The sequence below is a fragment of the Hyperolius riggenbachi genome, chromosome 12, assembly GCF_040937935.1.
Source record: "Hyperolius riggenbachi isolate aHypRig1 chromosome 12, aHypRig1.pri, whole genome shotgun sequence".
NCBI classification, from domain to species: domain Eukaryota; kingdom Metazoa; phylum Chordata; class Amphibia; order Anura; family Hyperoliidae; genus Hyperolius; species Hyperolius riggenbachi.
Window position 1 is genome coordinate 53,839,381 of NC_090657.1, and position 13,649 is coordinate 53,853,029.

Here is a 13,649-nt window from a genome sequence, read left to right on the forward strand (position 1 = left end):
CCAGGTCGCAGGTTGTCTGGCGGAGACGACAGAGGATGTCTGAGATCTCTTCCTCACTAATACTTTTGAAATCAGTCCAGGGTGTTAGGTTGTTTTTGCAGCTATTTCCATTAGTTGCATGAGTCTTGGGTGCTGTGGACTGAATGAGAGACCGAATAGAAGATACTTTGTCAGCAAAGTAGCAGGCAAATTTCTCACATAGCTCCTTTGAGGGAGTTATAGTGGGTTTTAGACAGGATGGATTACATAGTCTATCAACTGTGCGGAATAGTTGGGCTGGTCTGTTGGCGGCCTTTGCGATCTCCTGTGATAGGTAGGAGGATTTTTTCTTGGTGATCGCATTTTGGTAGCTTTCCCGGTGAGAGTCAATACTTTGTAGAACCACCTGTTGCTGCAATTACAGCTGCCAGTCTTTTAGGCAGTGGCGGCGCCAGGGGGGTGCTTGGGGGTGCTCAAGCACCCCCTAAATTTGTCCAAGCACCCCCAAAGCACCCCCTGGCGTGAACTGACTTCAGGCGTCTAAGAGACGCCGAGTCAGTTCACAGCGGCAGCCCGAAGCAGCAGAGCAGGGCTACGGTAAGATGGCCGCCCGAAGCCCTGCTCTTTAGACTTGGAGTCTGCAGTGCAGGGCTTCGGGCGGCCATTTTCCCGTAGCCCTGCTCGCCGGGTAATGCAGGCTGCAGGAAGGAAGAGGATCCTGGGAGCTGAGCTGCGCACCACAAGGAGGTCGGGAGAGGAGGAGGTCGGAACAGGAGGTCTTCTGACTAGGTGAGTAAATGGGTTTTTCTTTTCTTTTTCAGGTGGTGCTGCTGATTGTGGTCAGAACTGCTGAGCATTGTGCATATTGGGGTTAGATCTGAAAAGGATTGTGCATATTAGGGTCATATCTGATAACGGTTGTGCATATTGGGGTCATATCTGATAACGATTGTGCATATTGGGGTCATATGTGATAACGATTGTGCATATTGGGGTCATATCTGATAACGGTTGTGCATATTGGGGTCATATCTGATAACGGTTGTGCATATTGGGGTCATATCTGATAACGGTTGTGCATATTGGGGTCATATCTGATAATGGTTGTGCATATTGGGGTCATATCTGATAACGGTTGTGCATATTGGGGTCATATCTGATAACGGATGTGCATATTGGGGTCATATCTGATAACGGTTGTGCATATTGGGGTCATATCTGATAACGGCTGTGCATATTGGGGTCATATCTGATAACGGTTGTGCATATTGGGGTCATATCTGATAACGGTTGTGCATATTGGGGTCATATCTGATAACGGTTGTGCATATTGGGGTCATATCTGATAACTAGTGATGGGCGAACAGTGTTCGCCACTGTTCGGGTTCGCCCGGATTTTGGCCTGGTCGGGTTCGGTTCGGCACCCCCCGAACACCTCATGGTGTTCGGGATGGTGCTCGGCCACGCTGCCCGAACCCAAACAGGCCTTCTTTGTTCGGCCGAACACAGCCGTGTCCGGCCGAACATAGCCCCCTATAGGGTCCCAGCATAAAGGGAGAGCATGCCCCGAGCGCGGGGGGGGGGGGTCGGAAATGCCCCCCACCCCTCCCCGCTAAGCTCTCCCTTCTGCTGGACCCTATAAAATTAAATAAGGTACCTTGCAGGGTGGCAGGAGGAGGGCAGGAAGCGGGCAGCCGGAGAGCATAGGCGCTAGTACCATCTGGTACTTCCGCCCTCTCTCTGATGCACTTCCTGTTTACTTTTGTAAGTCGCGTCAAGAGACAGCAGGAGTACCGCGATGACGCGTACGTCATCGCGGTACTTCTGCTCTCTCTTGACGTGACTTACAAATGTAAACAGGAAGTGCGTCAGAGAGAGGGCGGAAGTATCAGATGGTACTAGCGCCTATGCTCTCCGGCTGCCCGCTTCCTGCCCTCCTCCTACCAGCCTGCAAGGTACCTTCGGGGGACTTAGATTTAATTTTATAGGGTCCAGCAGAAGGGAGAGCTTAGTGGGGAGGGGTGGGGGGCATTTCCGACCCCCCCTCCCCCCGCGCTCGGGGCATGCTCTCCCTTTATGCTGGGACCCTATAGGGGCCCCAAAGGGACATGTTCGGGTTGGGTTCGGCCCTGAACATGCCGAATATCGGGGGCATGTTCGGCCGAACCCCCCCCGAACATCTGGATGTTCGCCCATCACTACTGATAACGGTTGTGCATATTGGGGTCATATCTGATAACGGTTGTGCATATTGGGGTCATATCTGATAACGGTTGTGCATATTGGGGTCATATCTGATAACGATTGTGCATATTGGGGACATTGAACGTGTTTTTTGTTCAAATCTGCTCACATTACCTGTATTTTCTTGAGAAAACCTGCACAATTATGTGAATTTTCTGGGGAAAGGGTCACCAAAACTTGGGCCCTCTGTCTTTGCGTTGCACTTTTAAAGGGAACTCGAGGTGAGAATAATATTGAGGCTGCCATATTTATCTCCTTTTAAGTAATACCAGCTGCCTGGCTGCCGTGTTGGTCCTCTGCCTCTAATTCTTTCAACCATAGACCCTGAACAAGCATGCAGCAGGTCAGGGGTTTCTGACAATATTGTCAGAACTGACAAGATTAGCTGCATGCTTGTTTCTGGTGTAATTCAGTTCACTACTGCAGCCAAATAGATCAGCAGGGCTGCCAGGCAACTAGAATTGTTTAAAAGGAAATACTGTATTTTTTGGACTATAAGACTCACTTTTTCTCCCCCAAGAGTGGGGGAATAAAGTCACTGCGTCTTATAGTCCAAATGCAGGGAGTTCCTGACTTGTGAATACCTGTCAATACAAACCTCCCGCCCGCTGCAATGTGGGGACACAGGGGGACACAAAGGGGCATAGAGGAGGACAGAGGCAAACACATGGGGACACAGGGAGACACAAGAGGTACAAGGGGGCATGAGGTACAAAGGGGGCATAATCCACAAGATGCCCCTTCACCATGGATGCACCAGGTTTAGTATATATTTTTTCCCCTGGTTTTTGTCCTCCAAATCAAGGTGTGTCTTATGGTCAGGAGCGTCTTATAGTCCGAAAAATACGGTAAATATGGCAGCCTCCATATCACTCTCACCCTGGGTTCACTTTAAATTACAGTTAGTCCCGCCCTCATCCGGTCATGACCACGCCCATTTTTCCGCCGCGGCGCGCTTCGCACGCCGCAGGTTGTAGCCATACCCATTCTTTGCCGCGGTCATCAGCTCCCCCGGAAATTGGTCCAGCACCTGCATAGCACCCCCTATAAAAAAAATTCCTGGAGCGGCCACTGCTTTTAGGGTATGCCTCTACCAGCTTTGCACATCTAGCGACTTAAATCCTTGCCCATTCTTCTTTGCAAAACAACTCCAGCTCAGTCAGATTAGATGGACAGCGTTTGTGAACAGCAGCAGGGCCGGCCTTAGATTTCACTGCACCCTGAGCGAAACCTGATTTTGGTGCCCCCCCCCGATCCTCTTTGCACGCGTACACACACACATGCACACACACACACAGATACAGGCCCATATATAGCACCAACAATTTGCAACGCTCATTATAGCTGTGGTGCGTCCCTCCCCAAAAAATGCCTTCAGACTCAGTATAGGTAGGTGGGTAGCCAGATATAGGTGCCCTCAGTATAGGATCTCATGTGTAGGTGCCCTCAGTGTAGGTAGCCAAGCATAGGTAGTAGAGTTGCCAAAGTAAAGGTAGCTAGTATAGTAGCCCTCAGTATAGGTAGTATAGTTGCCCCAGTATAGGTAGCTAGTATAGTTGCACCTAGTGTAAGTAGTATAGTTGCCCCTGTATATGTAGCATAGTTGCCCCCATTGTAGGTAGTATAGTTTCCCCCGTATAGGTAGCATAGTTGCCTCCAGTGTAGGTAGTATAGTTGCCCCCGTATAGGTAGCATAGTTGCCCCCAGTGTAGTGTAGGTAGTATAGTTGCCCCATACAGGTAGCATAGTTGCCCCCAGTGTAGGTAGTAAAGTCCCCCCCATATAGGTAGCATAGTTGCCCTTAGTGTAGGTAGTATAGTTGCCCTCCTCATATAGGTAGCATAGTTGCCCCCAGTGTAGGTAGTATAGTTGCCCCCAGTGTAGTAGCATAATTGCCCCATATAGGTAGCATAGTTGCCCCCAGTGTAGGTAGCATAGTTGCCCCCAGTCAATCCCCCCCTTTTGTGGCAGCGGGCCGGGCAGAGACTGACTCACCTGACTTCCACGTTCCAGCGCCGATGTCAAGTAAAGGTAGCTAGTATAGTAGCCCTCAGTATAGGTAGTATAGTTGCCCCAGTATAGGTAGCTAGTATAGTTGCACCCAGTGTAAGTAGTATAGTTGCCCCCGTATAAGTAGCATAGTTGCCCCCAGTGTAGGTAGTATAGTTTCCCCTGTATAGGTAGCATAGTTGCCTCCAGTGTAGGTAGTATAGTTGCCCCCGTATAGGTAGCATAGTTGCCCCTAGTGTAGTGTAGGTAGTATAGTTGCCCCATACAGGTAGCATAGTTGCCCCCAGTGTAGGTAGTAAAGTTTCCCCCATATAGGTAGCATAGTTGCCCTTAGTGTAGGTAGTATAGTTGCCCCCCCTCATATAGGTAGCATAGTTGCCCCCAGTGTAGGTAGTATAGTTGCCCTCAGTGTAGTAGCATAGTTGCCCCCAGTGTAGGTAGTATAGTTGCCTCCGTCATATAGGTAGCATAGTTGCCCCCAGTGTAGGTAGTATAGTTGCCCCAGTGTAGTAGCATAATTGCCCCATATAGGTAGCATAGTTGCCTCTAGTGTAGGTAGCATAGTTGCCCCCAGTCAATCCCCCCTTATGTGGCAGCGGGCCGGGCAGAGACTGACTCACCTGACTTCCATGTTCCAGCGCCGACGTCAAGTAAAGGTAGCTAGTATAGTTGCCCCAGTATAGGTAGCTAGTATAGTTGCACCCAGTGTAAGTAGTATAGTTGCCCCCGTATATGTAGCATAGTTGCCCCCAGTGTAGGTAGTATAGTTTCCCCTGTATAGGTAGCATAGTTGCCTCCAGTGTAGGTAGTATAGTTGCCCCCGTATAGGTAGCATAGTTGCCCCTAGTGTAGTGTAGGTAGTATAGTTGCCCCTAGTGTAGTGTAGGTAGTATAGTTGCTCCCTACAGGTAGCATAGTTGCCCCCAGTGTAGGTAGTACAGTTCCCCCGATGTAGGTAGCATAGTTGCCCCCAGTGTAGGTAGTATAGTTGCCCCCGTCATATAGGTAGCATAGTTGCCCCCAGTGTAGGTAGTATAGTTGCCCCCAGTGTAGGTAGTATAGTTGCCTCCGTCATATAGGTAGCATAGTTGCCCCCAGTGTAGGTATTATAGTTGCCCCCAGTGTAGGTATTATAGTTGCCCCCAGTGTAGTAGCATAATTGCCCCATATAGGTAGCATAGTTGCCCCCAGTGTAGGTAGCATAGTTGCCCCCAGTCAATCCCCCCCTTCTGTGGCAGCGGGCCGGGTAAAGACTGACTCACCTGACTTCCACGTTCCAACGCCGACTCTCTCTCTCCGCTTCTCCCCGCCTCTGCTCCATCTGTAGTTAGAGCAGGGCTACAAGAAAAGGCACTACCTACCCACCCACCCATACTAGGGCACTATACTAGCTATACTGGGCACTATACTAGCCATACTGGGGCACTATACTAGCTATACTGGGCACTATACTAGCCATACCGGGCACTATACTAGCCATACCGGGCACTATACTAGCTATACTGGGCACTATACTAGCTATACTGGGGCACTACCTACCCATACTGGGACTATACTAGCTATACTGGTCACTATACTAGCTATACTGGGGCACTATACTAGCTATACTGGGGTAACTATACTAGCCATACTGGGGCAACTAAACTCCCTATACTGGGGCAACTATGCTAGCTATGCCGCCGCACCCCAACTCCCCCTCCCCCGTCACCCGCTGCGCACGACACTGTCCACTAGGTCACGCAATGCCCTACGGCGACCAATCCCCCGCCCCCCCCCCCGGTCCCCGGAGAAAAATTTGGTCAGAAAGTGGTCCCCGGGCCAGAAAAGGTTGGGGACCCCTGTCTTACACAACCTCTGAGGCTGTCACAGAGCAACTGTATTTGTACTGACATTAGGTTACACACAGGTGCACTCTATGTAGTCATTAGCACTCATCAGGTAATGTCTATGGGCAACTGACTGCACTCAGACCAAAGGGGGCTGAATAATTACGCACACCCCACTTGGCTTGAAGGAGTGTTTATTTATCTTTGCATGCATCAGAGCGGTGCAACTAAATTCTTTGAATTAAAAAAATGTTTGGTTTGGGTCCGCTTTAAGTGTGCATGAAAAAAGGGCGCAGTGAAAAAAGGGCTTGGCTTGATAACGAAATAGTGTGGGTGAATACGAAATCTGATAACGATAAACAACGTTGTCAAAATTTATTAACAATAAATTCCTCTGTTAAAACAGACGGGAAATAATAACAAAAATATATTAAAGTTAAAAATGGTTACGTAATTCAACAATACAGCTTAACCCAACCCTATTCTCACACAGAACCCGCCCATGGTGGTGCTGAAAAATAACTAACCCTAATTACCCCCTGGTGGTGCCTAACCCTAAATACCCCCCCCCCCCCCCCAGTGGTGCCTAACCCTAGCCCCCCCTCCCCCAGTGGTGACTAACCCTAACCACCTCCCTGGTGTTGCCTAACCCTAACCACTCCCTCTGCAGAAACACGCTTTTACACATAGAAACGATAATATCTTTGATAACATAAAATGTGTACATATAAACAAAATAATATGACATAAACTATAATGTTGCAAGCTTCTAAAACGATAACTGCTTCAAAAACTATAATGTTCTAATGTTGTTACTGATATTTTTTGCGGCGCCTTTCTTTCGCCGCATTAACGATAATTGCATTACGGTCTATGGTGGCTTCCTTTTCATGCACCATCGTCCTGCGCCCTTTTTCCCTGCTACACCTTTTTAAGTAACCTCTTCTCTTATTTGATATTAAAGAGACCAAAGAGAATAAATCTCGCTTCAGAGCTCATAGTTAGCAGGGGCATGTGTGCCCCTGCTAAAACGCCGCTATACCGCGGCTAAACGGGGGTCCCTTCACCCCCAAACCCACCCCCGCAAGACTTGGTCGCAAGTTGGTCGTAAAATTTTCTCTTCCTGGAGGCAGGGCTAACGGCTGCAGCCCTGCCTCCAGTCGCGTCTATCAGACGCGTATCTCCGCCTCTCCCCCGCCCCTCTCAGTCTTCCTTCACTGAGAGGGGCGGGGGAGAGGCGGAGATACGCGTCTGACAGACGCGCGTGGGGCAGGGCTGCGGCGGTTAGCCCTGCCCCAACCTGGAAGCGCTCCCGCGCTGTACGGAGGGGATTTGGGGGTGAAGGGACCCCCATTAAGCCGCGGGATAGCGGCGTTTTAGCAGGGGCACACATGCCCTGCTAACTATGAGGTCTGAAGCGAGATTTATTCTCGCTTCAGACTCTCTTTAAGACTGTAAACTACTACCACCTAGTGGTAGGCAGTTGTTAATACAGCCATACCAGGATTGCTAGAACAACCGTTTCCACTTCTGCGGAATCCCCACGAATCGCCAGCCATAGCGATTCGGGTAGGACTTCACTCAAGCACGGGTGCCGTGTCCGAATCAAAACCGGATGCGGCACCCCAAAGGCAATAGGCCCTTAATTTCTGCAAGACTGTAGGACCTTTTTATAAATTGAACACAGAAGCACAGTACCAATTTACATGATGACATCACACTGCGGTCTGACGAATAGCAGACAAGAGGCTGCCCATGACATACCACCGGTAAGAGTGGAGGAGTGGGATGCGAAGTCTGGCTGGCTCAATAGATCGATATACATGGTGGGGGTCCCGCAAATCCACGTGCATCTGTACCGAGAGAACAGGTTATAGAGAGCATATTAAACACAATACAGCTTCATGAAAACCTGCATACATAGTTTTGCCTTCACAGACACATAAATGTCACCATTCATTGTCTTTGCTCGATGGTTAGTGCCGCACTGATAGGAATGAGCACTGTACAGACACAATGTTTAGGTATAACTGGGCTGTGTATACTGCTCAATGGAGATGGGGAGAGGGATGGGGGTGGATGGGGGATAAGCAAGTGTAACTGCGAGGACAGTGTAGAAATGAGCAAAAACTGGAGGGGGAAGCAGCCAGGACGGGGGTGAAATCGGTCGGCGGGGTCACCCCCCCTCACCTGGTTCTCTCGTCCCCTCCAGCTACTTGCGCAAAAGTTGTTAAAAGTTGTTAAAATGTCATGTAGGCAGCGAGCTGGGAACCTTACCTTCTTTCCTTGCGTTCCACCGCTCACTGCTTGACTTCCTGCAATGTCGCCATCTATACTTCGGATGGTGGCATTGCAGGAAGTGATGCGGTGAGCGTAGGAAGTTAAGGTAAGGTTCCCCGCTCGCTGCCTAGATTACATTTTAACAACTTTTAACAACTTTTGCACAAATAGCTGGAGGGGAAGAGGGGACGAGGGAACCCAGGTGGAAGGGGAAGGGAGACCGCCCTCCCTGCCAACCTCTGTCACCCCCGTTCTGGCTGCTACCCCCTCCTTACCCGCAGGCTGGGACACAGAAAATGGATCCGTTTCTGTGTCCAAAGCTGCATGTGTAGAGTTTCCCTATTCATTTTCACTACCCCTCCGTGTATCTAGCTCCATGTGCGGTCCATGAAAATCCTGCAAATCCAGACCGTCCGTTCTTCAACACGGATCCCCCTGAACACAGATGGATCCGTTTTTAATTTAAGTGAAGATGTCTGCTATTTTTAACATTGGTATCCGTATCCTTTAAAAGAAAATTCAAATGAAAGCAGAGAACCAGAGACGAAGCGCCCTCATGTATTTTACCATATATATCAATGGGAACATGACAGTAAACGCCTACCCTGCTCTTTGTTTCATTCTTCACTGCTAAATCTGCCTGTTATCAGCTCTGATAAGAATCCCTGACTGAGCATTCAGTCTAGCTTTGCCCAGAATGATTATAGCTGAGTCAGTCTTCTGTGATGTCTTTTCAAGCCCAAGTCTGCCCCCTTGTGGCTCTGTTTTCCTGCTATTTAACCTCGAAGCAGCAAAACAGAGCCACAAGGGGGCAGACTTGGGCTTGAAAAGACATCACAGAAGACTGACTCAGCTATAATCATTCCAGGCAAAGCTAGACTGAATGCTCAGTCGGGGATTCTTATCAGAGCTGATAACTGGCAGATTTAGCAGAGAAGAATGAAACAGAGAGCAGGGTAGGTGTTTACTGTCATGTTCCCATTGATATATATGGCAAAATACATGAGGGTGCTTCATCTCTGGTTCTCTGTTTTCATCTGAATTTTCTTTTAAAGGACAACTGTAACAAGAGGGATATGGCTACCATACTTATTTCCTTTTAAGAAATACCAGTTGCCTGGCAGTCTTGCTGTTCCTCTACTTCTAATACTTTAGCCATAGCTCCTGAACAAGCATGCAGCATATTGGTGTTTCTGACATTATTGTCAGATCTGACAAGATTAGTTGCATGCTTGTTTCTGGTGTTATTCAAACACTACTTCAGCCAAATAGATCAGCAGGGCTGCCAGGAAACTGGTATTGTTTAACCTCCCTGGCGGTATGATAAATGCGGCTGCGCGGTCGTGGGAGTTTTTTTTTCATATTATTAATTTTTTTTTAGCATGCAGCTAGCCTAGCGCTAGCTACATGCTTCCCACCTCCCTGCGGCGTCCCCCCCGTACCTACCGATCGTCGCCCGCGCCGCTTGCCCATAAGGAAATTCCATTCTGAACGGGATTTCCTTGAGGGCTTCCCCTGTCGCCATGGCGACGAACGGAGTGACGTCATCGACGTCGTGACGTCACAGGGAATCCCAATCCACCCCATAGCGCAGCCTGGCCGCAATTGGCCAGGCTGCGCAAGGGGTATGCGGGGGGGGCCTATATCGCGGCGGGTAGCGACGCGTCGGCGGCGGCGATCAGACCAAACACGCAGCTAGCAAAGTGCTAGCTGCGTGTTTGAAAAAAAATAATTATGTAAATCGGCCCAGCAGGGCCTGAGCGGCACCCTCCGGCAGCTTACCCAGTGTAACACACGGGGTTACCGCCAGGGAGGTTAACCTCCCTGGCGGTTTATTAAAATCCGCCAGGGGGCAGCAAATAAGTTTTTAAATTTTTATTTTTTTTCATGTAGCGAGACAACGTCTCGCTACATGATAGCCGCTGCTCAGCGGCATCCCCCCAGCCCCTCCGATCGCCTTAGGCGATCGGAGATCAAGAGATCCCGTTCAAAGAACGGGATCTCTTGGAGGGCTTCCCCCGTCGCCATGGTGACGGGGCGGGATGACGTCACCGACGTCATGACGTCAAAGGGGAATCCGATCCACCCCACAGCGCTGCCTGGCACTGATTGGCCAGGCAGCACACGGGGTCTCGCCTGGGGGGGCCCTGCATCACGGCGGGTAGCGGCGGATTGGCGGCAGGCGGCGGCGATCGGGTGAGACACGCAGCAAGCGTGCTTGCTGCGTGTTTAAAAAAAAATTATTCAAATAGGCCCAGCGGGGCCTGAGCGGCAACCTCCGGCGGTAATGGACGTAACAATGCGTCCATACCGCTAAGGAGGTTAACAGGAAATAAATATGGCAGCTTCCATATTCTTGTCACTTCAGTTGTCCTTTAAATAAAAATAAAAAAAATCAAGCAGATTGTGCTTCTCTTACATTTACATCTTTGAGCTATTTTAGTCATGAAAGGACATCCGAGGTGACATATGACACGATAAGAAAGATGTGTATGTACAGTGCCAAGCATACAATTGACTAGGCTGTGTTTCTTTTCCTCTTTTTCTGCCTGAAAGATTCCTCTCCAGGAATAGTCGGACTATAGCTTAAAGAGAACATGAGATGACCTTCAAAAGAAAAGTTATACAAAACTGGGGCTTCCTCCAGCCCTCTACGGGCTGAACAGTCCTTCGGTACCCTCCCATGCTGCTTCCATTCTCCACTGTGCAGAGGTGGCCTTAGAGTACGCGTGGCCTGGGGCGAGTGTCATATACGGGGCCTAGAGACATATGCTGTGGACACACACACACACACACTCTGTATAGGTTAGATAGGTAGGTGCCTCCAGTATAGGTTAGATAGGTAGGTGCCCCGCAGTATAGATTAGGTAGGTAGGTGCCCTGCAGTATAGATTAGATAGGTGCCTGCAGTATAGGTTAGATAGGTAGGTGCCCTGCAGTATAGATTAGATAGGTGCCTGCAGTATAGGTTAGATAGGTAGGTGCCCTGCAGTATAGATTAGATAGGTAGGTAGGTGCCTGCAGTATAGATTAGATAAGTGCCTGCAGTATAGGTTAGATAGATAGATGCCCTGCAGTATAGATTAGACAGGTAGGTGACCTGCAGTACAGATTCGATAGGTAGGTAGGTACCCTGCAGTATAGATTAGATAGGTGCCTGCAGTATAGATTAGATAGGTAGGTGCCCTGCAGTACAGATTAGATAGGTGCCAGCCTGCAGTATAGATTAGATAGGTGCCAGCCTGCAGTATAGATTAGATAGGTAGGTGCCCTGCAGTATAGATTAGATAGGTGCCTGCAGTATAAATTAGATAGATGGGTGCCAGCCTGCAGTATAGATTAGATAGGTGCCAGCCTGCAGTATAGATTAGATAGGTAGGTGCCCTGCAGTATAGATTAGATAGGTGCCTGCAGTATAAATTAGATAGATGGGTGCCAGCCTGCAGTATAGATTAGATAGGTGCCAGCCTGCAGTATAGATTAGATAGGAAAGTGCCTGCAGTATAGATTAGATAGGTGCCTGCAGTATAGATTAGATAGGTGTCTACAGTATAGATTAGATAGGTGCCTGCAGTATAGATTAGATAGGTAGGTGCAAGCCTGCAGTATAGATTAGATAGGTGCCAGCCTGCAGTATAGATTAGATAGGTGCCAGCCTGCAGTATAGATTAGATAGGAAGGTGCCTGCAGTATAGATTAGATAGGTAGGTGCCTGCAGTATAGATTAGATAGGTGCCTGCAGTATAGATTAGATAGGTAGGTGCCCCGCAGTACAGGTTAGATATGAAGGTGGCTGCAGCGTGGGGAGAGCAGGCATAGTAGTCAATAGTGTTGTCCGGATCATGAACGATTCGGATCTTTGATCCGAATCTCTTTTGTGAGTTGAGTCATCCGAATCATCAAAATGAGTGATTCGGATCGCAAAAGGGGCGGGCCAGGAGCAACACGCCCCCTCTCAGCGGGCAGCGGGGTCCTGGAAGCAGAGCAGAGATGGATCGCTTTGTTGGAGGGGAGCCAGGGACAGGTAGATGAGAGAGGGGACATGGGTGCCACTGCCAGATATGTGTAGAGCACACATACTGGCTATAACGTGCTGCTCATTACAGGCTGTCTGTTCGTAGTTGTGCACAGTGAACACATTGGAAGCTTTTGGCTCAGCACAGCTCAGTAACTTTGCAGGCACTGTGATTGCAGTGCAATATGATCCTCCTGCACTCGCTCTAAACAGCTGCACTTTACTTCTGGGAATGCTTTGGGGAATGCTTTCTTTCACTGTGCGACGTTTGCATTCAAAGTGTACAGATGAACATATAGGTGAAATATATGTAAAGTATATGATTGCAGCATGTGGGTATTGTGTGCAAAGTCCCAGCTGCTTACCGGTAGCCGTGTTTCGGCGAGTCCTCCAGGACGGCTGCTGTTGAGACATTGTATGTCTCCGGCGAAACTGGAAACACCTGAAATAAATTAAAAATGTAAATGACCTCTGAGCCCATAAAGGAACTCCTCCCTCCCCCTGACTTCAGTTCAAAACCGAGTACCCATGCATATAAGCACAACATATACATTCACATAGATACATCATATAGGGTTGGGAACTCAGGCAGCCGTCCTGGAGGACTCGCCGAAACACGGCTACCGGTAAGCAGCTGGGACTTTCTCCCATCGTCCTCCAGGACGGCTGCTGTTGAGACCAGCGAGAAATGTTTACCTTAGGGAGGGATGATGGCCTGTAAGACTTTGCGTCCAAAGCTTTGGTCCTGGCTTGACAGCAGCTCCACGCGATAGTGCTTGATGAACGTGGTATGTGAAGACCAGGTTGCCGCCCTGCAGATCTGTTCTAGAGTTGCCCCTGACCTTTCTGCCCATGACGCTGCCAAAGACCTTGTAGAGTGAGCCGTTATTCTGGAAGGGGCTCTGATATCTGAAAATTTGTAAGCTAATGAAATAACTTCTTTCACCCATCTAGAAATGGTGCCCTTTGATGCCTGTAAGCCCCTACCTGTTCCTGCATAAGAGATTAACAAATGACTTGACCTCCTCCACTCCGCTGTTCGTTGGAGGTATATTAAGATCGCTCTCCTAACGTCTAGAGTGCTCCACTTTCTTTCTCGGTCATTAGTAGGACTTGTAGAAAAGGAAGGCAGAATTATTTCTTGCGATCTATGGAAAGCCGAAGCCACCTTGGGTAAGTATGCTGGATCTGGCCTAAAAACTATCCTGTCAGGATGCACTACCATGTATGGATCTTTGATAGATAAGGCTTGGATGTCACTTATCCTCCTAGCTGTCGTGATTGCCACCAAAAAA

At 49.1% G+C, this 13,649-nt stretch overlaps 1 protein-coding gene across 1 annotated transcript in view; it reads right to left on the reverse strand.

The window, feature by feature from the left end:
• LOC137541636 (medium-chain acyl-CoA ligase ACSF2, mitochondrial-like) overlaps positions 1-13,649 on the reverse strand; it is a 132,506-nt gene that overhangs the window by 53,869 nt on the left and 64,988 nt on the right. The window contains exon 9 of the mRNA XM_068263039.1: positions 7,824-7,912. Coding sequence (XP_068119140.1) covers positions 7,824-7,912 — 89 coding nt within the window. The remainder of the gene's footprint in view (positions 1-7,823; positions 7,913-13,649) is intronic.